Source organism: Stenella coeruleoalba (assembly GCF_951394435.1).
Source record: "Stenella coeruleoalba genome assembly, chromosome: 9".
Taxonomy (NCBI): Eukaryota; Metazoa; Chordata; class Mammalia; order Artiodactyla; family Delphinidae; genus Stenella; species Stenella coeruleoalba.
Window position 1 is genome coordinate 9,167,546 of NC_137155.1, and position 24,884 is coordinate 9,192,429.

Consider the following 24,884-nt stretch of genomic DNA (forward strand, 5'->3'; position numbering starts at 1 on the left):
CTGTGACTATGTTACCAAACATGGCAAAGAGGAATTAAGGTTGCTATCATCTGCCTCTAAAATACGGCGATTATCCTGGATTATTGGGGTGGGCCCAATATCATAACAAAGTTTCTTTAAAAATGGAAGAGGGAGGCAAAAGAAAGTTGCAGTGATGTGAGGTGAGGATCCAACCCTCCATTAACAGCTTTGAAGATGAAGGGGGCCACAAGCCAAGGTGGGAGAGGCAAAAAAGGGATGATTCCTCTCGAGCCTCCAGAAGGGAATGCAGCCCTGCCAACATTGTAATTTCAGCCTAGTGAGGCCTCCTCAGACTGCTGACCTACAGAACCGTAAGATAAGTTTGTGTTAAGCCACTAAGTTTATGGTAATTTGTTACAGCAGCAATAGGAAACTAATACAGGTGGGGACTAAGAAAACTTTTTTTTGGCCGCGCTGCACCACTTGTGGGATCTCAGTTCCCCCAAACAGGAATTGAACCTGGGCCACCGCGTGAAAACCCAGAATCCTAACCACTAGGCCACCAGGGAACCCCCAAGAATTCTTATTTTTAACCAAGCTGTGCAGGTAACATGGGCTGCTAGGTTTGGGAACCCCAGAGCAACCTACCTTTTTGTTTCTTATGCCACTCATTCTTCCAACCTTCATCCTTGTACAATCCAATTGCTATGGCCTGTCCTTTGGATTGCCTGTAGCCCTGAACCTTAGCCCAGCCTCGGTGACCTCTGTTATATGCTGGTACACCCAGCGTCGCTTTCTACTCTCAAAGCCATTGCCCCGTTACAGATTCCCACGGTTCCCACCACTGCTACAGGCAAACAGCCCTGGAACACATATGCTGGTGCACTTTTCCTGAGTACAGCAGGTGGCAGAGCAATTAGTGCTTACAGATAAACCTGACAGAGATCTCCCAGATGCATAATGGTAGGAAAGGGCGCAGGACTCACCAGTGTTTCCCGAACGTGGTAAGCTACCACCCGCAGCATGCCTGTTCTTAGGTAGTACACAGACGAACACTCTAAACATTTATGTATTTGTCAATATAACTAATGCTGGCATTACTGCTAGGGCGAGCCTGCCCCTGCAGCTGGTAACCTTAACCTAGCACGCCACTTGGAGGTCGTGTCAGGGAACCGGCGAGGACCCGAGGGGAGGGTCCCCGCCCGGGAGGGTCCCCGCCCCTCGCCGCCCCTCGCCGCCCCTCGCCGCCCCTCGCCGCCCCTCGCCGCCCCTCCCCGAGACCCCCGGCCGCACAAGCCACCGCAGCCGCAGCACTCCGCGTAACACCGGAAGCCCACTTCCGGGACGTGCTGACTCCTTTGAAGCTGATTGGTTGCTGCTCTGACAAGCCCACGCGTCATCGCGTGCTCTTCCTGCCGCGCGTGCGCGCTGTCACTACAGAGCAGCAGCATGGAGGATCCGGAAACGCTGGGCTTTGAACACATGGGCCTGGACCACCGGCTCTTACAGGTACCGGGGAGGGCTGAGGAGCCGGGCTGACGTGGAGAGGGGCGGCGGCAGGGCAGCGCGCCGCCTGAGCCGTCCCTTGTCTCCTCTAGGCCGTCACCGACCTGGGCTGGTCGCGACCCACGCTGATCCAGGAAAAGGCCATCCCACTGGCCCTGGAGGGGAAGGACCTCCTGGCTCGGGCCCGCACGGGTTCAGGGAAGACCGCCGCTTATGCCATTCCGATGCTGCAGCATCTGCTCCACAAGAAGGCGGTGAGTCGGGGGAGGGGCCGGGAAAGGGAGCAGCAGGCGTCTGAGTTGCGTTGTGCCCTCTTGGAAAGCTGTGCCCGCCCCCCGCACGCACCCAAGTCTTTCCCAAGAACCGGGTTTTCTTTTGACCTCTTACCCGTGAAGCGTGGTCTGAGAGAACCTGGTGGTTTTGGGGTAAAACGCTCTGGCCTGGGATTCAGGTTACTTGGGTTCTAAGTCCGGGCCCTGCGACCACCGTTCTTTGTGTAATCTTGAGTAACTCGCTTTCTCTTGTTTATACTATGAAAAGTAGGCACATTTTCTCCTCCAGAAAAGCCAATGTCGTAATTAGTACATTTTAAGTAACTTTGTAACCATGAAGTAAGTTATCCTATTTGAGGTCAGTGCCTGGGAAAAGTCTTCTATCTACATTCAGAGGTGGGTAAAGTAAGTGAAGGGATGACCAGACCACAACTGGATTGTTGTGAGGAAGCCACAGCAGTTGGGTCAGATTGTCTGGAAGAGGTAGAGAGAAGCATGCGGTGGCTGTGATGACACGAACCGACCGGCTGAAGTCTTTAATTCGTCTCTTGCAGACAGGCCCCGCGGTAGAGCAGGCTGTGAGAGCCCTTGTCCTTGTGCCGACCAAGGAACTGGCACGGCAGGCCCAGTCCATGATTCAACAGCTGGCTGCCTACTGTGCTCGAGACATCCGGGTGGCCAATGTCTCAGCCGCTGAAGACTCAGCCTCTCAGAGGTGGGTGAAAGCAACAGGGCTGTAGGGGAATGAGTTTGCACTGGGATGTGGGTTTGGGTTTGTGTGCGGCAAGAAAGAGGGCTAATCCAGGGTGAGATCCCAGCTGCTACCCTCTCCCCAATACTGAGGTGTTGCCCACCTGCAGAGCTGTACTGATGGAGAAGCCTGATGTAGTGGTGGGGACCCCATCCCGCATATTAAACCACTTGCAACAAGACAACTTGAAACTGCAAGACTCCCTGGAGCTGCTGGTGGTCGATGAGGCTGATCTTCTTTTCTCCTTTGGCTTTGAGGAGGAACTCAAGAGTCTTCTCTGGTAAGGAAAAGGGGTTGTGAATAGACACTAGGACCTAGAGCGAGGGGGCAGTTCATCTGCCACGGTTAGAGGCTTTGGAGCTGGCGTCTGATGGGGCTCTGTTTCATTTTAGTCACTTGCCCCGGATTTACCAGGCTTTTCTGATGTCAGCTACTTTTAATGAGGACGTACAAGCACTCAAGGAGCTGGTACTGCATAACCCGGTAAGGGCCCTTTGGAAGCATCTAGAGGCGTTGACATGAAACTCAAAAGGACTTGCTTCTCCCTTCTCAAAGCAACCCTTTGTTATTTGGGGTGGGAAATTATTGGTTTAGCATTCCTGGTTCTGATGTGCTAGAAGCCGGTAGTTGTAACCATCCCCCTGTCCCCCAACCTAAAATCACTATGTAGCTCCAGATGTCCGCTAGGAGCTTCAAACCATGCTTTGCCTAAAGCCTGAGAAGGGACCCCCAAGGGGCACAAAGGCTACTTTGAGCAGCAGGGCTAAAGTTCTCACCTTATGTGAACTTTACTCTTCAGGAAGGTTGCTGCTATAGGGGCTCTCTCCTCACTACAGTCATTTATAGCATGTTTCTCTTTGTTCTGTGCCCCAAATGTTTGTAGTTTTGTAGTTTGATGTTCTCTGTACACTACAACGGTTAGCATGCTTTGAATTCTTACATTACACAGTTGGAGGGGACCCACGGTGCCCTGCACTAACACGTTTGTGCTGTGGTTGGTGAGCCAGTGGCTTGCAGTAGCATTTCTGTCTTCTTTTCTTTCCTGACCACAGGCCTGTCCTCCCCTAGGTTACCCTCAAGTTACAGGAGTCCCAGCTGCCAGGGCCAGACCAGTTACAGCAGTTTCAGGTGGTCTGTGAGACTGAGGAAGACAAATTTCTGTTGCTGTATGCCCTGCTCAAACTGTCATTGATTCGGGGAAAGTCTCTGCTGTTCGTTAACACAATGGAGCGGAGTTACCGGCTGCGCCTGTTCCTGGAGCAGTTCAGCATCCCCGCCTGTGTGCTCAATGGAGAGCTCCCGCTGCGCTCCAGGTGTGCCATCTCCCATGTTTTGGTTGAAGATCGTGCCCAGGCTCTGGGCTTGACTGATCCTCGCTGACTTTATCTGTCACAACTCTGCGGTACCTACTGTAATTCCATCTTCATTTGAGGAGGTTGAGGCACAAAGATTAAGTCGGGGAAGAGTTGAAGAAGAGGGAAGAGTCAGGAAGGGTGACCGTTATGACCAAGCAGGGGGCAGGAGAGGGACCTCCAGCCTGCTCTTGGGGCTCACTTCCGTCTGCTCTCGGGCCACAGGTGCCACATCATCTCACAGTTCAACCAAGGCTTCTATGACTGCGTCATAGCAACAGATGCTGAAGTTTTGGGGCCTCCAGTCAAGGGCAAGCATCGGGGCAAAGGACCCAAGCGGAACAGGTGAGTCCATGCTTCTCTTCTCCCAGCCCTCCCCAGGGAGACCCGCTTTTCAGCCTTTGGGGGCAGGGAGCGAAGGGCCAACACACGTGCTGCATGGGCAGCATGAAGGGCCAGACTGCCTGGTTTGTTGGCACGTCATCATCCTGTGAGGGGAGGTGGCCCAGCCTCCAGTGGCTGTGACTTTTGGGAAGGATCTTTCTTAGGGGGAAAGAGGAGTCCCCAGTCTCTGTCTGCCTAACGGGTTGGCTGGCTGGGAATTGTTATCGGATTGACGGTGGGCAGTGTTGCCCCAGAGCTGAGGTCAGAGCCCGGTTTGACTGCCCCCACTACCCTAGTTCCTGTTCCAGTTCAGATGCTTAAGAGTCTTACACGTGTCAGGGTCCTGTAGTTCCATACAAGGCTTTGTGTAGAGATTTTGCGGATTAAATGAGCTTGAGAACATGGATGGCCTTGGAGGAGAGGAGGGGTCTGTCTGAGGTCGGGGCGTTTTCCTGCAGGGCCGCTGATCCGGAGGCTGGTGTGGCCCGCGGCATAGACTTCCACCACGTGTGTGCTGTGCTCAACTTTGATCTCCCCCCCACCCCCGAGGCCTACATACATCGGGCCGGCAGGTAGGAGAACTGGAGTGTGGCGGGCTGGGCACCTGGACGGAGGACACACTGCAGGACATATAGCCAGAGACACGGGCTGGGCCGTCTCTCCTTGCAGGACGGCACGTGCCAACAACCCAGGCATCGTCTTGACCTTCGTGCTGCCCACGGAGCAGCCCCATCTGGGCAAGATCGAGGAGCTTCTCAGCGGAGGTAAGAGCCCAGCTCTCACTGGCCTGCGCCAGGGCCAGGCTTCTGCCATGACACCGTAGACCCGGTGGTGGTGATGGCAGCAGGGACACCGGCACAAGCAGCAGCCGCCCGCACACTTGGCCATGCTGTGCGCCATGTCGCTCCACCTGTCCTTGCCTTTCCCTGGGTGGCAGGCACTGCCCCCCTTCACAGTCAAGCCAGCTGAGGTCCAGAGCCGTCGTGTAATTGGCCAAAGTCATGTTTATTCTCTGCCTCATGGGGCAGAAGGGCCAAGGGAAGAGGTTTGGGAGACAGGGTGGGACTGGTGGCATCTCAGAGGAGACCCTGGGAGAGGGGGCTGCTGGGGGGTTTCTGCGCTGGCGCCTTCGGGAGGTCATGCTGTAGCGGGGCAGCCAGGCGGCGTTCCAGGCTGCAGGAAGGGCACGCTAGCCGGGGCTGGGCAGGGCTGCTCCACCATCCAGCAGGTTATGGGTGGAGGGTCCAGCCTGGGCTTCCTGTGGGGCCTCACTGCTGCTCGCCACATGGGCCGAGAAAGGACATGCTCACTGCCTGGCATTGAGCCCTGGGCTTGTGTAGAAGGTGGCCTGGGGCACTGCGTGACGGCGGATCGAGGGACGACTCTGGGCCTTGCTTCTCTGTGCCCTGGTTTCCTTACCTGAAATGGGTGAAGCCCCTGCTGCACCGCCAAACCCCGCCCCCCCGCCCCATCTTCTTTTGTAAACATCGAGTGACCCAGGACGCTACTATGACAGACCGGGGTCTGACGGAAAGGGCTGGTGCTCCTTAGTGCTCCGCGGCTGTCATCACGGGTACCTCGTGGCTGGAGTGGCCTGGAAGGAGGAGAGTGGGCGGGTGGGCAGGTCCTGAGGCTGAGAGATGTGACAGGAACCCAGGACGTGGGGACAACAAGCTGCCCTGGCCACAGCAGAGTGGATCGCCTGTTGTGAACTGTCCGTGAGACCCAGGTGTTTTTGCGCACGTGTGCACTGCGGGGAAGGAGTGGGCTGGCTCCCCGGCTGCCTCGCCCCAGCGTGAGGGGTGCCTCACCCCTACCTCTAAGCAGTAGGCCCCCACTAGACCCCAGCCTGAGCATTCAGCCCAGGGGAGCCTCACTGCCATCTCCTCCACAGGGAGTGGAGCCCCCGTCCTGCTTCCCTACCAGTTCCGCATGGAGGAGATCGAGGGCTTCCGCTACCGCTGCAGGGTGAGCGGGGGCCCCCTGGGGTCGGGAGTGCTCGGAGCTTCTCTAGGACCCAGCGTCAGGCCCTTGCTGCTGAGCACCCCAGCACGGCAGGAGGGCTGGCTCACAGCCCCGCCGTCTTGACCTTCGGTGTCTGCCCCCAGGACGCCATGCGCTCAGTGACTAAACAAGCCATCCGCGAGGCGAGGCTGAAGGAGATCAAGGAGGAGCTTCTGCACTCCGAGAAGCTCAAGGTGAGGGGCCGTGGGGAGGGAGGGGCGAGGCTTCAGGACATCGCCCTTCCAGGAGGCTGGCCCAGCTATGAGCATGAGAGGCAGTGAACTGGACAGCTAGCTGTGCCTTCAGCAGGTCGGTGGGGAGGAAACAGGCCAAGAGCGGGTGAAGGATGCCAGCTGTCCTGTTAGGAGGTGAGTCAGCCTGGCCTCTGTGGTGGACAGTGGCCGTGTCCATCAGAATCACAGCTCCTGGAGTTTATTTTCTTGACGTGCACAGTCGCACGTGTGCCCGTGTTCGTCATGATTCCCTAGGTGGAAACACCCGGGAGTCCTCCACAGAGACGCAGGAAGCCAAGTCGGGTGCATCCACGCGGTGCGTGTTACACAGAAAAGGAAGAGGCGGCTGTTTGTGTGTCAGTGCAGGACGGCCCGTGGGGTGATGATCAGTGAGGAGGGTGTGGCAGGCTCCTGACCTCCCCACAGAAAGGGGAGTGGGAATGGGGACACATGCCTTCCCATGTGTGCAGAGCACTTGAGGGGAGGTGAGAAACCAGGTCTGGAGCTGGCTCTGGAGGGGGACCAGGTGACCACAGATGAAGGCGGTGTGAGACCTTAGCCCTTGAAATTCTGGAAGACCGATTACCAGTTCAGAAACTCCCCTGTGAAATTGCAGAAGGAGGACTGACCCCGCAGTGCCCACTTCTCTCCCCTGCCAGACGTACTTTGAAGACAACCCCAGGGATCTCCAGCTGCTGCGGCACGACCTACCCTTGCACCCCGCTGTGGTGAAGCCCCACCTGGGCCACGTCCCTGACTACCTGGGTGAGCAGGGCTGGGGGACGCGGTGGGCGTTTGTCCCTCAGCTGCCGTGCACTGGGCTGACACAGGACCACGGGGACTGGGCAGCAAGCATGCACACAGACACAAACGCACCTCTGTTCACTCGCTTGAACTGAGCCGCACAGCCTCCTGGGTAGGCATTGCTGTCTCTGTTGGGGAGACAGGAAACCGGGCATTCAAGGCCAGGGGTTTTCGCCCCAGAGCCTGGCCCAGTGAAAGTGCGAGCCAGTACCTGGCCAAGCAGCCGCCTGGGTGTGGAAGGGAGTGACCAGGTGCGGGGGTGGGGGTGGGGTGTCGCAGGTAAGAGGCAGTGCTGCTGGTGCTGGAGAAGACTCGGGATTAGTGACCGGGCCAAGCCGGGGGATGGGAGGTGGCTGGAGTCCCTAGAACAGTTGGCAGAGGGGACAGAGAACAGACCTTGTGGGGACAAGGGATGTCTGGGTTGCAGCTGTGAGGACAAGAATGGACCCTGAGATGGTTTCTATGATGTAGAGGAGGCCAAAGCCCAGCTGAGGTGTTCAGGTGCCTGGCTCCATTTGCACCTGGGTAACGATGTCCCTTGTGTCTTTGGTAACGAGTATGTGTGACTTTTATGCTGAAGATGCTTAAAGTGGGTTAAGGAAGAGGAGTGGTGAGTGCAGACCCCCTTCCCCAGCACCCCGCTGGATTGGCATAAACTGGCAGGTGTGGCAGGAGAGGCCCCAGCGAGTGGAAGGGAAGGATCCAGGAGATACGGGAAAATACCAACTTCCCCCAGGACAGTGAGCTATAGGGGACACCAGCCGGGGTCCTGGTCTGCGGAGTGAGAAAGGAGGGGGGAGAGGGGGTGGGAGTGTTCTTGGGAGTGGCAGCTTGAGGTGGGATCTCAGTTCCCTGAGCGGGAGTCGAACTCGGACCGTGATGGTGAGAGGGGCGTATCCTAGCCCCTAGACCACCAGAGACTAGTAGTGCCTAGGAGCAGGGCCCTGGCTTTTGTCTGCTTTGAAGAAAGAGTTCAGCAATTCTTTAAAATTCAGCAAAAAGTAGTGAGGTAAGTAAAGTTTTATTAGGAGGGAAGGTGGGTGCAGAGAAACATGGGTGGGCTCGAGAGAGAGAGCACGAGCCAGCCGGGAGCTTTTGGGGTGCTTCAAGTCACTTCTGTGGAGGCAGGTTTCCAGTTTCATCTGGCCAGTCATCTTGCTTTATCTGGCTCCAGGTCCATACCTGGTTGGACTCAAGGCCCTGCCGGATGTGCGCATGCATCTTTTAGCCAAGATGGATTCCAGCACGAGGGTGTTGGGGAGGTTAGCAGACCATATTATGGTCTAGCGCCCCCTCCCCTAAGGAACTGTTTGCTCATGCATAGTTTGGGAGGTCTCCTTGACCCCAAGAATGGGAAATATGTGGTTTCCTTATCTTTTACCTAAGCAGCGCTTAACCCCTCTCTGTTCCTGCCATTCCCGTTACCTTGAGGTGTCCACAGGAGACAAAGTCCAGCTGCTTATCCTGTTCCTATTATTATCATCTTTATTTTCAAAGTGTAAACAGGAGGCTAGTTGTAAATGGCTAACCTGGGGCTCATCTATCTCCTGCCTCAGGAGGGAACTCCATCCTCTCTGTCACAAAGGAGCAAAGTCATTGCCAGAAGCGTGTGACCTAAAGGGGTCAAGGTGACGTGGGAGGGTGTGGCGGTGTGATGCCCAGAGGCCTGTCAGGACCTGTGTGGCCTGGCCGGATGGGACCCTGTGCTGTTGGGCAGTTGGGAGTGACAGCAGAGCCCAGGGATCATGTAGCAGGTCACGAGCAGTGATGGTGGCACCTGACAGGTGAGGAAGGATATGGGAGGAGGGGCCACATAGGAAGAAATTACATGTAGGGTTTTTTTGTTTCAGCAGCATTTTCTTTCCTTTTTTTTTTTTTTTTTTTAAATACTTATTTGGCTGCACCGGGTCTTAGTTGTGGCACGCAGGATCTTCGTTGTGGCATGCGTGATCTTTAGTTGCAGCATGTGGGCTCTTAGTTGCGGCATACAGAACTAGGTCCCTGACCAGGGATCTAACCCGGGCCCCCCTTGCATTCGAAGAGCGTAGTCTTAACCACTGAACCACCAGGGAAGCCCCAGCATATTCTTTTCTCTGTTACACATTTACTGTGACAAATCTAAATACTGTAAAGAAGTGTTTTAGACGGTGAAAGTCCCCAGAATCCCACCCCTGGGGATAGCTGTTCTTCTGGCCCTGTGCATGTGTGATAATAGATAGTCGTGTGTTCTTAGGCATTTTAAGTGTGTACTGGAGTGCCAGGCACTGGCTCAGAGTGGGAGAGAACACCCTGGGAGCCAGCTGGAGGGTGGAGCCAGCTGGAGGGTGGAGCCAGCTGGAGGGTGGAGCCAGCTGGAGGGTGGAGCCAGCTGGAGGGTGGAGCCAGCTGGAGGGTGGAGCCAGCTGGAGGGTGGAGCCAGCTGGAGGGTGGAGCCAGCTGGAGGGTGGAGCCAGCTGGAGGGTGGAGCTGGCGGGCTCTCAGACGCTGGCTGAGGAGAGGGGCTGGAGCTGGCGCACGGGGTGGGCAGTGGCCGCTGAGCCAGATATCTCTTCCAGTTCCTCCTGCTCTTCGCGGCCTCCTCCACCCTCACAAGAAGCGGAAGAAGCCCCCTTCCTCTAAGAAGGCCAAGGTATGTCCCCTGGGGCCTCGGTGACAGCTGCAGGGCTCCCCTCTCAGCTTGCTCCCTTGTCGCCAGGATGTGCTTGCCCCTTGCCCTCAGGAGGGAGAAGTCCCGAGGACTGGCCCCAAACTCCAGGCCCCTGATCAAGGTTGTGGGTACTGGGGCTCTGCCTTGGCCACCCACGGGGCAGCTTCAGGAGCAAAGGGGGACCTGCTGTTCTGTCCCCACTGCCCTCCTCATTCTTCAAGCTACAGGAAGTAGAAGGTGGGCCCCTGCGGTGTCCACAGCAGCTCCTGTCCTTGGCTCATGGCCTGTACGGCTTGTCAAGTGGCAACGGCACCCCCTTTTCTGAGTCTGTCTCCTTTTGCTCACACGGACGTCCACTCGCCACAGCTAATCCACAGTTTTGCCCCCACAGAAGGCGAAAACCCAGAACCCACTGCGCAGCTTCAGGCACAGAGAAGAGAAGCGCGGACCCACAGCAGCGCCCTCCTAAGCTTGCCCAGGGCCTCTCCCGGGGCTGAGCACAGGGTGTGGAGCAGGCTTCCCAGCCTGGAGGGAGCTTGATTCCCGCACTGGATGGACTGGATTCGGGGCAGGCAGCACTGTGGCCCTCTAGACTTATGGCCAGGGTGGTGCTTTGCCTTTAACAACAGAATAAAAATCCTAGCTGCCCTGGTTTGTGCCTCCTGCCTGTAGGAAGGGGCCATCCCTGGAAACCTTGGGAATCAGAAACCACTTCCGGTAAGCAGTGCCTGGCTCTCTGCCTGCTGTGTACAGTGCCTCCTTGGCCAGAAGAGGTAAGCCATGCAGTGCTGCAACCTGGTGCCTTCGGGCCCAGGAGACACCTGCCCTCCTCTGGGTCTCTGGCCTAACCGCCAGCAGCTCCAGCCTTCCTGTCTAGGATTAGGCTGACAGCCTCCCTTCCCTGAAGCTTGGAAACGACTTCTCGCCTGCAGGGAAGATGGTCTTTCTCCAGATATGGGCACGTTGTAAATTCAGCCTTCCACTCTCTCAGGCAGCCAGGGACAGCTGTCTCTCCTCCCCAAACTGCTCTCTGCTCTGCTCCGTTCAGCACACCTGGGTGCGGTTTTTTGTTTGTTTGTTTGTTTGTTTCAGTTCAACCTCATTTTCCTTTTATTCAAGTCCAAGTTATCGATATATTACATGGTTTGGTACTCAAAAAGGAAAACTTGTTCAGGTAAGGTAGTATGTTATCATCAGTATTTCCAGGGGGTTGTTTACAGTCAGGTAGCAGTATCAGTAAATCCTTGGGAAGCCCATCCATGGGGTTTACACTTTGTCAAGGCGCAATTCCTCTGGAGTGGAGATTCCCAGTTCATTTAAAGTTCGTCTAGGTTCCTGGATGACGTTAGGGTAGATTTCCTTATGAGGTCGTGCTTTGACCTTAACCTCTAGGATGTGAACTGCACTAGCAGAATCATTTAAGTGTCTGCATGTCTGCAGTGATTTTGCGTTCTGGAACCAGATCATAGCCAACTAGCATGTTCGTCCCTTTATGCAATTCCCAAGCGTCAGTATCTGGTTTACTGAAGTATGTCACCCAGCGAGCGTCACACTCCTCCTCTGTCTCAGGTGACCCATGGGATTAGCAGCGAATTGACTGGCTAGCGGCAGCGGGGCCGGGGACTGGAGTGGGGTGCAGGAGGACTCGAGGGCTGGTCCAGGCGACTGCGGCTGCTGCTACCGAGCGCCGGTGGTCAGCGGCGCCTAGCATGGTGGCGATGGCGGCGCAAAGGTTAAGGCCAAGGAGAAGCTGGGTGTGAGCTCAGGACCACTCAGGAGCTCGTGGGGGCCGGACTCCACCTGGGTTTTAAATGCATGAGTGGCAGTGTGACGCCCACACGCCCTGTTCCGTTGCTGTCAGCTCAGCTGCAAGGCTGTAACAGTAGAGGGTCCCAACCCACATCTGGGCCTCCCAGCTGCTGTCTGGAGGAGGCACGACGCTGCTGACTCAGTGCCCTGGATTGTGCCGGGGAAGAAAGTCAAAAGTGCTTGAGTTTCTTTCAGAAAGAAAAGCAGGCGTCAGCGCCATCTGGTCTGCATGGCGGGAGGAGCCCGGGTCTCTGGCTGCTGTTAAGGTGTGCTGGGACTTGGGGTTGCTGGGACCTCAGGTTTGGGGTCTCCACATTTCCTGCTCCTGTTCTGAGGATTTCCAGGGAGCCAGGGTGTGCGTGGTAGGGGTTGCTGCTCGGTTGGGATTATCAGTGAGTGGAACAGCGGCCAGTGCAATGCAGCCAGCGTTCCTGCGGTCTGCCCTGGCCCGGGCGCCTTAATGGAGATCGGTTAATGGAGCTGAACAAAGATGGCTGCTTATGAGTGTCTGCTGGGTCCCAGAACTGTACCAAGAGCGTTGTGGGTGTCACTGTGCGTGGGACGAGCCGGCCTTGGAGAGCTTCCCGGCCCCCGCCTGGCTGCTGCCTTCAGTCTCTGCCAGACCTCCCCACCTGCTGCCCGAGGCAGGTGAGCAGCTGAGGCCTGGCCCTGGGGACACGACAGCCCGGGCCATCGAGGAGGCTGTCTGCTCTACGATGTGTGCCAACCTCGCACTGTAACCTTCCTTGTTCCTCCGCCTGCCACCTCCAGGCATCCCGGCCAATGAGCTTACACCCAGAGTCAGCCCGGATGCAGGAGAGTGGGCACCTCGGGTTCCTCCAGTGATGTTCCTTCTCAAAGGGGCCTCTGCTCTGGGCTGTGTTCCCACCTGGGCACAGAGCTGGGGCTTGGCGGCTGCGTGCTGGGTGCAGGCTGTGTGCCGAGAGCCGTGCTGAGCATTCTACTAACATAAGACTACTCCCGATTCCTGGGTGGGAGGCTGAGGCTCAGAATTTAACCTGGCGTCAAGGTCACAGGGCAGGTGATGGCAGGATTTGGAGGTCAGCACAGGCCTGCTCTGGTGTCTCGGGCTGGCCCGGCTATCCACGCCCACGGAGGAGTAGCCAGCGCTGCCGGCGCTCTCACCAGCGTGGGGCAGGTGCCACCCTAGGCACTTTATTACATAACCCTGGGCTGTGTTTACATAACCCTCGCTCAGCTGGAATGGGCCCTGGCACTTGGTGGGATCTGAATTGGGCGGGTTGAGGAGAGTGGTGTGTCCCCATGCCCTGGGTCTGCAGAGGGAAGGTGTACGGATGTCTCATTCAGTCACACAGCCTTGGGTGGAGGCACTGCTGTCCATTTACACGTGGGGAAACAGGTCCTCAGAGGTTGAACTTGTGTATCTGATACCGAAACCTGTGCCCTCGTTAAGCAAGTCCAAAACAGAACTGGACAGGCCCTGGGACACAGGCGTGCACGTGATGGGTTATATGGACTTGGAAGGAAAGAGGTGGGATTAGTCTGCCTTAAGCTCAGCTTCATTGAGCAACAGATAAGCTTGGCTTGTTTCCAGCCGTTTCCAGGCTGGCTACGCACAGAGCTTACGGCAAAGGGGGCAGCAGAGTGCAGGGACTTTCTCCACCCCTGGCTGGCCTACTCCCACCCACGCGTAGGCTTGAATGGGTGCCACTGTGTTCCTGGCTGTGGGCTAGGGTCTAGGGGAGTTGGACAGAGCACAGCCCCTGCATGGGAGGACCTTTAGAGGGGTCAAGAACCAAGCTTTCAGTGCATCCCAACCTCCCCCAAGCTACAGACTCCTGAAGCACCTTTCTGCTCCGCCAACGCTTGTTGGAGCTGCCAGGTGCAGGTGCTGGGCTGGGGGCAGGAGGGAGCGGGCCAGGCCCCCCAGCCAGCGCACTGATGGTTAGACTGGCACCCTTCTGGGACGTCCACGGTGCCAGGAGGGTTACCTGGGGCCTCACCCAATTGGAGGAGTCAGGTGAGACTGGAAGGGTGGGGGGAACAGCAGTTCTGAGAGGGAACAGTGTGTGTAAGTGCTCCGGGTGGGAGGGAACCCGGCACATCTGAGGATGAAAAGAAAACCAAAGTGGTCGTCACCAAAACAGGCAAAGACTGAAAAACTAACCTGATTTATTTTAAAAAGATAATAGTCACATGTTAAAAAATCAAAAGATACCGAAAGGCGCCAGTGGATTTGAAGCAGGGTAGCGCCCTGATCAGATTTAGCCACGGCGATAACGCATGGGAGAACAGAGTGTCCCTAGAAACCTCTGGACCCAGAGCACGAACCAGTTCAAGTGCATTTCCCATTCCAGCTAATTCTCTCCCCATCTGCTGAGGATCGGTGACTCAGCCTTTGGGGAATTAGTTGTTCTCGGGGACTTTGGTCTTTAGCGGCAGTTTTTCCTGGAGGGAGGCAATGTCGATCGAGCTGAATTCGTGCAGGGAGGCACCCCTGCCAAATGCCATCCTCTTCCCCGGAAAAAAGCCTTAGGGTGTCCTGCTTCTCAGCGGGGCCCAGAGCCACTTCTCGTGTGTTCACCACAGCCATGTTTATGTGGAAAAAGAAGACGTGATCCTTCTGGGCAGGAAAAGTCACCCTGCCCAGCCTCCCACCAGGCACCTCGCTGGGCAGACTCAACCTCACTCAGCTCAGAGCCTCTTCAGAGCTCGAGTGTCTGTTTGCCCATGAATCCATCCTCAAGGCTGCTGAGAAGCAGTGAGATCAACGTGGCACGGCTGAGCTGGAGAGCACGGGTGTATCCGAGGCCTTCAGACCAGCTCCAAGAACTGCCTCTGTGGCACCGAGATGTGCCAGCCCGGCCTCCAGGGAAGCGCCTCGCTTTTCTTGGCCTCCTCTGGGGTCTCAGCTGTAAGTGGGTGTATAGTGCCCTCTCCGAGTGTCCCTGTGTGTAGGATGAGCCAATAAGGCTTGGGAGGCCCTGTGCCCCAGCACCCCCCGCCCCGTGCCTGGCTCTGTGCTAGCCCCTGGGTCCCATGGGACAGCTCTGCACACAGCGCCCTCAAACTTGAATGCACACCTGGATCGCAGAGGCTTCTCGGAATGCAGGTTTCATCCCACGGGTCTGGGGCAGGGCCAGAGATTCTGCATTTCTAATAACCTCCTTCCTGTGGGAGCCCGATGCTGCTGGACCCCACACCAGCCCTTGAGAGGCGAGCTTTACTGTCCACACACCCATCCCATTGTACAGGTTGGAAAACTGCAGCTCAGAGAGAGTAAGTCGCTAGCCTTAGTGCCAGCCAGCTAAGTGGCAGAGTAGGAGGGTGCTCAGATCAGTGGGCTCCCCTCTAGAACCCAAGGTCCAGCTGTGTCCTGTCCCTTCTCTGAGTCTCATCTTCATCTGTGAGGGGCAGTGATAAAGGGTGTAACTTTCTAGCCTAAGTATTGATATGTCCCATCCCATATTCGTGACATACTAAAAAATTATTAGTTGTTTATCTGAAATTTAGAACTGGCTGGGCATCTTCCTCTGTATTTACTAAATTTGGCAACCCTAGAGTGTGGAACCTTTCTTGCCTGGGCATGGCTTCCTCCAGGAAGGCTTCCTGATCCTTGGCCTGGGCTGGGCACTTTTTTCTCGGTGAGTATCTAATACTGCCCTTGACCTCATTAGGCTTGTCTCTGGGGCCTGGTCTTTACTCTGGCCTGGGAGCTCTTGGAAGCATGCACCATGCCAAGTTGTTAATGGGTTCTTGGGCCCAACCAGGACTCACCCATGTTCATTAAAAGCTTTTCCCCTGAGAGTGTCCCTGGTACCTTGAGGGTAATTCATTGTCACAAGCCCCTCTCCTGCCTGAGGCTCTTGAGCACTAGTTCCAGTTAAAAGTGGAAGGAAAGATGTGCTAAGCAGGCTGGACTCTGCCCCCGATGCAATGGGCTGGACGCTCCCTCCAAGTCACCTCTGTGACTCAGGGCAGAGACCAGGCCAGGCCATAGTCCTGGGCCATCCTCTCCATGGACCTGCAGGCCCTTCCCCACCTCAGGCTCCTGAGATGCTGTGTGAGCAAGCTGGGTGAGCAGACTCCCGAGATGCTGGTGGCTGCCCCACCGGGGATGGGGACAAAGGACCAGACAGCCCTGAGCTTTCTGGCTTCCACACCAGTGCTTCCTGACTGCGGCTGGGCCCCAGGGAAAGACAATCTCATATGTTCACTGAAATGGATAGATTGGACCCTTATATGTGCAATATCCCTGCCCCCAGGAACCAGGAGCTCAGCTTTCAGGAGCAAAACACATACATAAGGCAACAGAGAGGCCAAATGCTGGGATGGCTAGAGCATGGAGAGCCCACCTGGGCCTGGGGTGGTGGGCAAAGTCCCAACCACGCTGAAGAATTTGACGCGAGTTGTGAAGGACAGGTAGGAATCGGGAAGACGTGGAGGGGCCTTTGTGGCGTCACAGCTGAGCTGGGGGCAAGGGACCCACAGGACACGTGGAGAACAGTGGGCAGGTTAGCTGGCTTAGCAAAGGCTTCGTGGGGCAGTGGTTCTCAACTGGGGTGATTTGCCCCAACGCGGCCTCTGGCAAGGAGTGGAGACAGTTGAGATCATCACATCTGGGGGCGGATGCTACTGGCATCTAGTGGGTAGAAGGAGGAATGCTGTTAAATCCGACAATGCCCAGGGCATTCCCCACAAAGAAGAGGTATCTGGCTGAAAATATCAACTGGGCCCTGCAAAGCACCAGTAGGGGATGCTGAGAGCCAGGTGAGAGAGAGCAGGGAGTTCCGGGCACATCACTTAGGGGTGCGTCTAGCTGCGGTAAGAGAAGCCCCATGACAGGGATGTAAAGGAAGAGGGGTCGGATAACTGGAGCTGGATGGCCGCAGGGATCCGAGTTCTTCCATCTTCCTGCCCTGCCCTCTTTTTTGTAAATTGTGGTAAAACATACATAACATAAAATTGACCATCTTAATCATTCTAAGTGTACGATCCACATTGCCGAAGTGTGAAGTATTTAAAGTACATTCACACTGTTGTGAATTCACCACCATCTGTCTCCAGAACATCTTCACCTTCCCAACCTGAAACTCAATACGCGTTAAACAATAACTTCTGACCCACTCCACGAACCCCTGGCAACCATCATTCTACTTTCTGTCTCTATGGATTTGACCACTCTAGGGTCCTCATATAAGTGGAATCACAGTATTTGTCCTTTGGTGTCTGACTTATTTCAGTTACCATAATGTCTTTAAGTTCATCCGGGTAGTAGCATGTATCAGAATTTCATATCTTTTTGTGACTGAATAATATTCCAAGCATGTATATGCCACGTTTTTATCCATTCATCTGTTGATGGACACTTGGGTTGTTTCCACATTTGGGCTATTGTGAATAGTGCATCAGTGAACACTGGTGTACACCTATTCCTGCTTTCAGTTCTTTTGGGTATATACCTTGGAGTACAGTAGAATTGATGGGTCCTAAGGCAATTCCATGTTTAACTTCTTGAGGAGCTGCCAAACTGTTTTCCATAGTGGCTGCACCAGTGTATATTCCCACCAACAGTGTGTGAGCTTTCTAACTTTTCCATATCACTAACAACACTTGGTATTTTCCATGTTTTTAAATAAAGGCCAGCCTAATGGGTGTACAGTGGTATCTCATTGTGGTTTGATTTGTATTTCCTAAAGACTAACGATGTTGAGCATCTTTTCATGTGCTTACTTACTGGTCATTTGTCTATGTTCTTTGGCAAAAAAGTCTGTTCAAGTTCTTTGCCTGTTTTTGAGTTGGGTGCTTTTTTTGTTTGTTTGTTTTGGGCCTCACTGCATGGCATGCGGGATCTTAGTTACCCCACCAGGGATTGAACCCAAGTCCCCTGCAGTGGAAGTGCAGAGCCCTAACCACTGGACCACCAGGGAGTTCCCTGGGTGGGTTATTTTTATTGAATTTGTGGAATTAAAAAAATAGATTCTGCATATTAATATCAACCCCTTATCAGGTATATGGATTTTTGGGTTTTTTTTTTGCAGTACACGGGCCTCTCACTGCTGTGGCCTCTTCCGTTGCGGAGCACAGGCTCCGGACGCGCAGGCTCAGTGGCCATGGCTCACGGGCCCAGCCACTCCGTGGCATGTGGGATGTTCCCGGACCGGGGCACGAACCCGTGTCCCGTGCATCGACAGGCAAACTCTCAACCACTGCATCACCAGGGAAGCCCTGCTGTGGGATTTTTGTAAATGTCCTTTATCATGTTGAGGAAGTCCTCTCTCTCTCTCTTTTTTTTAAAAAATAAATTTATTTATTTTTGGCTGCATTGGATCTTTGTTGCTGTGCACGGGCTTTCTCTAGTTGCGGCGAACGGGGGTTACTCTTTGTTGTGGTGCGCGGGCTTCTCACTGAGGTGGCTTCTCTTGTGGAGCACAGGCTCTAGACGCGCAGGCTTCAGTAGCTGCAGCACACGGCCTCAGTAGTTGTGGCTCACGGGCTCTCGAGCACAGGCTCAGTAGTTGTGGTGCACGGGCTTAGTTGCTCCGTGGCATGTGGGATCTTCCCGGACCAGGGCTCGAACCTGTGTCCCCTGCATTGGCAGGTGGATTCTTAACCACTGCGCCACCAGGGAAGTCCTACTTTTCTATTTCTTCTCCTCAAACTTGATTATTTCAATTGCTCTATCTTCAAGTTCACTGATTATTTCCTCACATCTGCTGTTGAACCCTTCTAGTGGATTTTTCATTTGTTATTGTACTTTTCAGCTCCAGAATTTCTTTTTGATTTCTTTTTAGATTTTGTATCTCTTTATTAATTTTGTTCATACTTTTTTTTCTGATTTCCTTTGGCTCTTTGTACCTTTTCCTCTGTACCTTCTTGAGTATATTTTAGACAGTTGTTTGTTTTGTTTTGGTTTATTTTTTTGGCTACACTGCACAGCTTGTGGGATATCAGTTCCCCGACCAGGGATTGAACCCAGGCCACAGCAGTAAAAGCACCAATTCCCAACCACTAGACCACCAGGGAACTCCCTAGACAGTTGTTTTAAGATCTTTTCTTATGGGTTTCCTCAAGGATGGTCTTTGTCAATTTTTTTTTTTTTTTTTTTTGGCCGCACTGTGTGGCTTGTGGGGTCTGAGTTCCTCGATCAGGGATTGAACCCATGCCCCCTGCAGTGGAAGCTCAGAATCCTAATCACTGGACTGCCAGGGAATTCCCTGTCAATTTTTTTGTTTGTTTGTTACTTTGAATGGGCATATTTTCTTGTGTCTTTGTATGCGTTATCATTGTTTTGTTGAAAACTGGGTATTTGATTATTAAAATGTGCTAACTTTGGAAATCAGATTCTCCCTATTCCCTAGCATTTGCTCTTTTGGTTTGTTTATGTTTTTACTGTTGAAGGTTGTAGTGGTCTGCTTATGTTTATACTTTTCCAAACTATTTTTGCAAAGACTATTCCTTGTGTGTGCTCACTGAAATCTCTGCTCCTTTAGCTCATGATCAGCTAATGTTTTGGTAGAGATTTCCTTGAATGCCAGGAGCTAAACAAACAAGCAAAACACACACACACACACACACACACACACAGAAACAGAAAAACAAACAAACAAAACTCCACCTCTCCCTTTTTTTCAGATTGGCTCTGTGCTGGGATTATCCTTTAATATTTATGCAGGCTTGCTCTGAGCCTAGGCATAAGCCCAGGGTGAAGCGTCAGGTCTCTGCAGGTCTTTTCTGGGTATGTGTCTTGTGCTGTGCATGCATGTGGCTTTCTAAATACCCCTTATACACAGCTGCTTTTGAATGTACTAACTTTCCAAGCTTCTCCTCTGGGCTGTATATGATCTGTTGTGTGTCTCCACTCATAATCCCTTGCCTCAGATGTCTTTTAGGAGCAGTGGCTGTTGCTTTGTCCACCTGACTTCCACCTGACGTGAAAGAGAAGCAAGTGCCTCACATTTCTTTATGTTGCAGTTCTTTAGGTCTCCCCAACACAGGTTAGAATGTATATACACAGTAATTTGCAAATAAGGGTGCCTCAGCTTCCACTGGTTTGAGGGAGGGGATTAGAAACTGTGTTGACATCACTTCAAGATGAAGACCTCCGCTGTGCCAGAGAGGGGGTGGGGCATGGTTGAGTAGAAACACCGGAAAACTTTCCTACTGTCTTTTTTTGTTTGTTTTTTGTTTTGGCTGCACCACGTGGCATGTGGGATCTTAGTTCCCCGACCAGGGATCAAACCTGCACCCCCTGCAATGGAAGCATGGTGTCTTAACCACTGGACTGTCAGGGAAGTCCCCTACTGTCTTTTTTTTTTTTTTTTTAACACCTTTATTGGAGTATAATTGCTTTACAATGGTGTGTTAGTTTCTGCTTTATAACAAAGTGAATCACCTATATATACATATATCCCCATATCTCCTCCCTCTTGCATCTCCCTCCCACCCTCCCTATCCCACCCCCCTAGCTGGTCACAAAGCACCGAGCTGCTCTCCCTGTGCTATGCAGCTGCTTCCCATTAGCTATCTATTTTACATTTGGTAGTGTATATATGTCCATGCCCCTCTCTCACTTCGTCCCAGCTTACCCTTCCCGCTCCCCGTGTCCTTAAGTCCATTCTCTACGTCTGCGTCTTTATTCCAGTCCTACCCCTAGGCTCTTCAGAACCATTTTTTCTTTTAGATTCCATATATATGTGTTAGCATATGGTATTTGTTTTTCTCTTTCTGACTTACTTCACTCTGTATGACAGACTCTAGGTCCATCCACCTCACTACAAATAACTCAATTTCATTTCTTTTTATGGCTGAGTAATATTCCATTGTATATATGTGCCACATCTTCTTTATCCATTCATCTGTCAGTAGACACTTAGGTTGCTCCCATGTCCCGGCTATTGTAAATAGAGCTGCAATGAACATTGTGGCACATGACTCTTTTTGAATTATGGTTTTCTCAGGGTTTATGCCTAGTAGTGGGATTGCTGGATCATATGGTAGTTCTATTTTTATTTTTTTTAAGGAACCTCCATACTGTTCTTCATAGTGGCTGTATCGATTTACATTCCCACCAACAGTGCAAGAGGGTTCCCTTTTCTCCACACCCTCTCCAGCATTTATTGTTTGTAGGTTTTTTGATGATGCCCATTCTGACTGGTGTGAGGTGATACCTCATTGTAATTTTGATTTGCATTTCTCTAATGATTAGTGATGTTGAGCATCCTTTCATGTGTTTTTTGGCAATCTGTATATGTTCTTTGGAGAAATGTCTGTTTAGGTCTTCTGCCCATTTTTGGCTTGGGTTGTTTGTTTTTTGATATTGAGCTGCATGAGCTGCTTGTATATTTTGGAGATTAACCTTTTGTCAGTTGCTTTGTTTGCAAATATTTTCTCCCATTCTGAGGGTTGTCTTTTCATCTTGTTTATGTTTTCCTTTGCTGTGCAAAAGCTATTAAGTTTCATTAGGTCCCATTTGTTTATTTTTGTTATTATTTCCGTTTCTCTAGGAGGTGGGTCAGAAAGAATCTTGCTGTGATTTATGGCATAGAGTGTTCTGCCTATGTTTTCCTCTAAGAGTTTGATAGTGTCTGGCTTTACATTTAGGTTTTTAATCCATTTTGAGTTTATTTTTGTGTATGGTGTTAGGGAGTGTTCTAATTTCATTCTTTTACATGTAGCTGTCCAGTTTTCCCAGCACCACTTATTGAAGAGGCTGTCTTTTCTCCATTGTATATTCTTGCCGCCTTTATCAAAAATAAGGTGACCGTATGTGTGTGGGTTTATCTCTGGGCTTTCTAACCCGTTCCATTGATCTATATTTCTGTTTTTGTGCCAGTACCATACTGTCTTGATTACTGTAGCTTTGTAGTATAGTCTGAAGTCTGGGAGCCTGATTCCTCCAGCTCCGTTTTTCTTTCTCAAGATTGCTTTGGCTATTCAGGGTCTTTTGTGTTTCCATACAAATTGTGAAATTTTTTGTTCTAGTTCTGTGAAAAATGCCATTGGTAGTTTGATAGAGATTGCACTGAATCTGTAGATTGCTTTGGGTAGTATAGTCATTTTCACAATGTTGATTCTTCCAATCCAAGAACATGGTATATCTCTCCATCTGTTTGTATCATACTTAATTTCTTTAATCAGTGTCTTATAGTTTTCTGCATACAGGACTTTGTCTCCTTAGGTAGGTTTATTCCCAGATATTTTATTCTTTTTGTTGCAATGGTAAATGGGAGTGTTTCCTTAATTTCTCTTTCAGATTTTTCATCATTAGTGTATAGGAATGCCAGAGATTTCTGTGCATTAATTTTGTATCCTGCTACTTTACCAGATTCATTGATTAGCTCTAATAGTTTTCTGGTAGCATCTTTAGGATTCTCTATCATGTCATCATGTATCATGACATCATGTATCATGTCATCTGCAAAGAGTCACAGCTTTACTTCTTCTTTTCTGATGTGGATTCCTGTTATTTCTTTTTCTTCTCTGATTGCTGTGGCTAAAACTTCCAAAACTATGTTGAATAATAGTGGTGAGAGTGGACAACCTTGTCTTGTTCCTGATCTTAGAGGAAGTGGTTTCAGTTTTTCACCATTGAGAACAATGTTGGCTGTGGGTTTGTCATATTCTCCTACTGTCTTGAAGATGGCTTTTTCCTGGTTGAGCACTTGCTTGGTTGCTGCAGACCTTTGAATTTTTTCCAGAGCTCCTAAAAAGTTGGTTCTGACAGTTCTGCTTGTTTTTATAAATAAATAAATTTATTTATTTATTTATTTTTGGATGTGTTGGGTTTTTGTTGCTGCACATGGGCTTTCTCTAGTTGCAGCAAGCAGGATCTACTCTTTGTTGCAGTGTACGGGCTTCTCTTTGCGGTGGCATCTCTTGTTGCAGAGCATGGGCTCTAGGTGCGTGAACTTCAGTAGTTGTGGCACTCAGGCTCAGTAGTTGTGGCTCATGGGCTTAGTTGCTCCGTGGCATGTGGGATCTTCCTGGACCAGGGATCGAACCTGTGTCCCCTGCATTGGCAGGCAGATTCTTAACCACTGCACCACAAGGGAAATCCTCTGCTTGTTTTTTCAGTGTTTTTGTGGGAAAACAAGAGCTTGGAGCTTCCTAGTTCACCATTTTGCTGATATCACTCCCTCTGTGATTTTGTGCATCTTGCCTTTCTCCTCATGTTTGATGCCTCAGGGCCACAAGGTGGTTGCTACACCTCCAGACATTCCATCTATGTCTAGGGCAGTGAAAAGGGAGAAATGCTAGAATACCATGCCCGCTGCATACATCCCATTTAATGAGGGAAACAGAAGCCTTCATGTTGGAGAAAGAAGATCATGAGAAGCTGATGGAGTAGGATGTACCAGGAATCTGTCTCCCCACCTAGACAACAATTGCACTGGCAGAACTTGTCTGATGTAACTATTTTGGGAATCTGGAGTCTGCTGAAGGCTTGCAACTTCCAGGGGAAGACTTGGAGGGTAAACTGGGGTTAATTTTTCTCGATTTCAGCCCTTTGTACAGTAGCACCTACCCATCCCCAACTTCCAGCCTGTAGGCAGGCAGCTGTGCGCAACAGCTAGTTGGAGCCAGGGTGTACAAAAAGGACCCTATCCTCCAGATACTGGGGATCTGTGCTCTGATGGCTGATTGCTGGTTCAGGTCACAGAGGTGCAGACAAATAGTTACCTCCCCCGTTGTTGCAAGCCCCTCCCCCTCCAGGCGAAGTGACCTCCAGAAGGTTTAAAGGACCAGTGCTCTTTTATTCCCACCTTCATTTTTCACTTTTTGCTGTCTCAGGGGCCAGACATTAAAATCTAGGACATTCAAAAACAACTGCATATACAGAGAAAATTAGAAAGTGACCCTGCATGCCCAGGAAAAGTCTAAAAAAGGACTTGAGAAGACCTTAAGTTTATACCTTAGGTTGATCCTGGGCACAGAGACAGCCTATAACAATCAGAAAACAATACACAATAAACAACCTGAAACTAATGCAACATCATAAATCAATTATACTCCAATAAAAATTTAAAAAAAGCAATACACGATAAACAAAAACAATAACAAACCCCCACAAACCCTGGGGAAGGAGAGGAATCTGATTTCCAGAGTTCCCTCATTATTAAATTCACATGTCCAGTGTTCAACAACAACAACAAAAATCACAAGGCGTACAAAGAAACAGAAAAGTATGACCCATTCAAAGGGAAAAAAAAATCGACAGAAACAGTCTTTGAAAAATATCTACTGGCAGAAATACTAGACAAAGGCTTTAAAACAACTGTCCTAAAGATGTTGGAAGAACTAAAGGAAAGGGACTTCCCTGGTGGTACAGTGGTTAAGAATCCACCTGCCAATGCAGGGGACACAGGTTTGAGCCCTGGTCCAGGAAGATCCCACATGCCGTGGAGCAACTAAGCCCATGAATCACAACTACTGAACCTCTGCTCTGGAGCCTGCGAACCACAACTACTGAGCCCATGTGCTGCAACTACTGAAGCCCATGTGCCTAGACCCTGTGCTCTGCCACAAGAGAAGCCACTGCAATGAGAAGCCCACGCACCACAACGAAGAGTAGCCCCCGCTCGCCGCTACTAGAGAAAGCCCCCATGCAGCAACGAAGACCCAACGCAGCCAAAGATAAACTAAAAAAATAAATAAATTTATATAAAAAAAAGAAAAATCAGTGAATTGAAGATAGGATAATGTAAATTATCAAGTCTGAGAAAGAGAAAAAAAAAAATTTGAAGAAAAGCAAATGGAGCCTAAAGGACTTGTAGGACAATATCCATCATACCAACCTGTGCATCAAGGAGTCTCAGGAGAATAAAGAGAGAAAGGGGCAGAGAAAATATTTGGAGAAATAATGGTGGAAAACTTTCTAAATTTGATGAAATAAATGAACATAAACATTCAAGAAACAATGAACTCCAAGTAATGTGAACTCAGATCCATACCAAGACATATTATAATCAACTTTACTGAAGCCAAAAAGATGATCTTGAAAGCAGCAGGAGAGAAGCAAATTGTTACATACACGGGATCCTCAAAAAGATTATCAGCAAGTTTCTCATCAGAAACCTTGGAGTCCATAAGATGTTGGGCTGATATATTCAAAATGCTAAAAGGAAAAAAGCTGTTAACAAGAATCCTATATCTGGCAAAACTGTCCTTCAAAAGTGA

At 51.5% G+C, this 24,884-nt stretch overlaps 1 protein-coding gene across 1 annotated transcript; it reads left to right on the plus strand.

The window, feature by feature from the left end:
- The first annotated feature begins 1,269 nt into the window (after nt 1–1,269).
- Nucleotides 1,270–10,558, plus strand: DDX56 (DEAD-box helicase 56). Its single transcript, XM_079931791.1, has 14 exons — nt 1,270–1,470; nt 1,560–1,721; nt 2,294–2,454; nt 2,600–2,770; nt 2,883–2,973; nt 3,559–3,803; nt 4,068–4,187; nt 4,685–4,798; nt 4,896–4,990; nt 6,121–6,194; nt 6,335–6,424; nt 7,123–7,228; nt 9,823–9,896; nt 10,306–10,558. Exons 1-14 carry the CDS (start codon nt 1,411–1,413, stop codon nt 10,381–10,383), a joined length of 1,641 nt encoding a protein of 546 aa, XP_079787917.1. The 5' UTR covers nt 1,270–1,410; the 3' UTR covers nt 10,384–10,558.
- The last annotated feature ends 14,326 nt before the right edge of the window (nt 10,559–24,884 follow it).

What these genes read in the sequence shown, in the direction of transcription:
- DDX56 (XM_079931791.1), top strand. Translation starts at nt 1,411, where the DNA reads ATGGAGGATCCGGAAACGCTGGGCTTTGAACACATGGGCCTGGACCAC. An exon ending in ATCTGCTCCACAAGAAGGCG is followed by an intron (nt 1,722 to 2,293) that starts GTGAGTCGGGGG and finishes CGTCTCTTGCAG; the next exon opens with ACAGGCCCCGCGGTAGAGCA. An exon ending in GAACTCAAGAGTCTTCTCTG is followed by an intron (nt 2,771 to 2,882) that starts GTAAGGAAAAGG and finishes GTTTCATTTTAG; the next exon opens with TCACTTGCCCCGGATTTACC.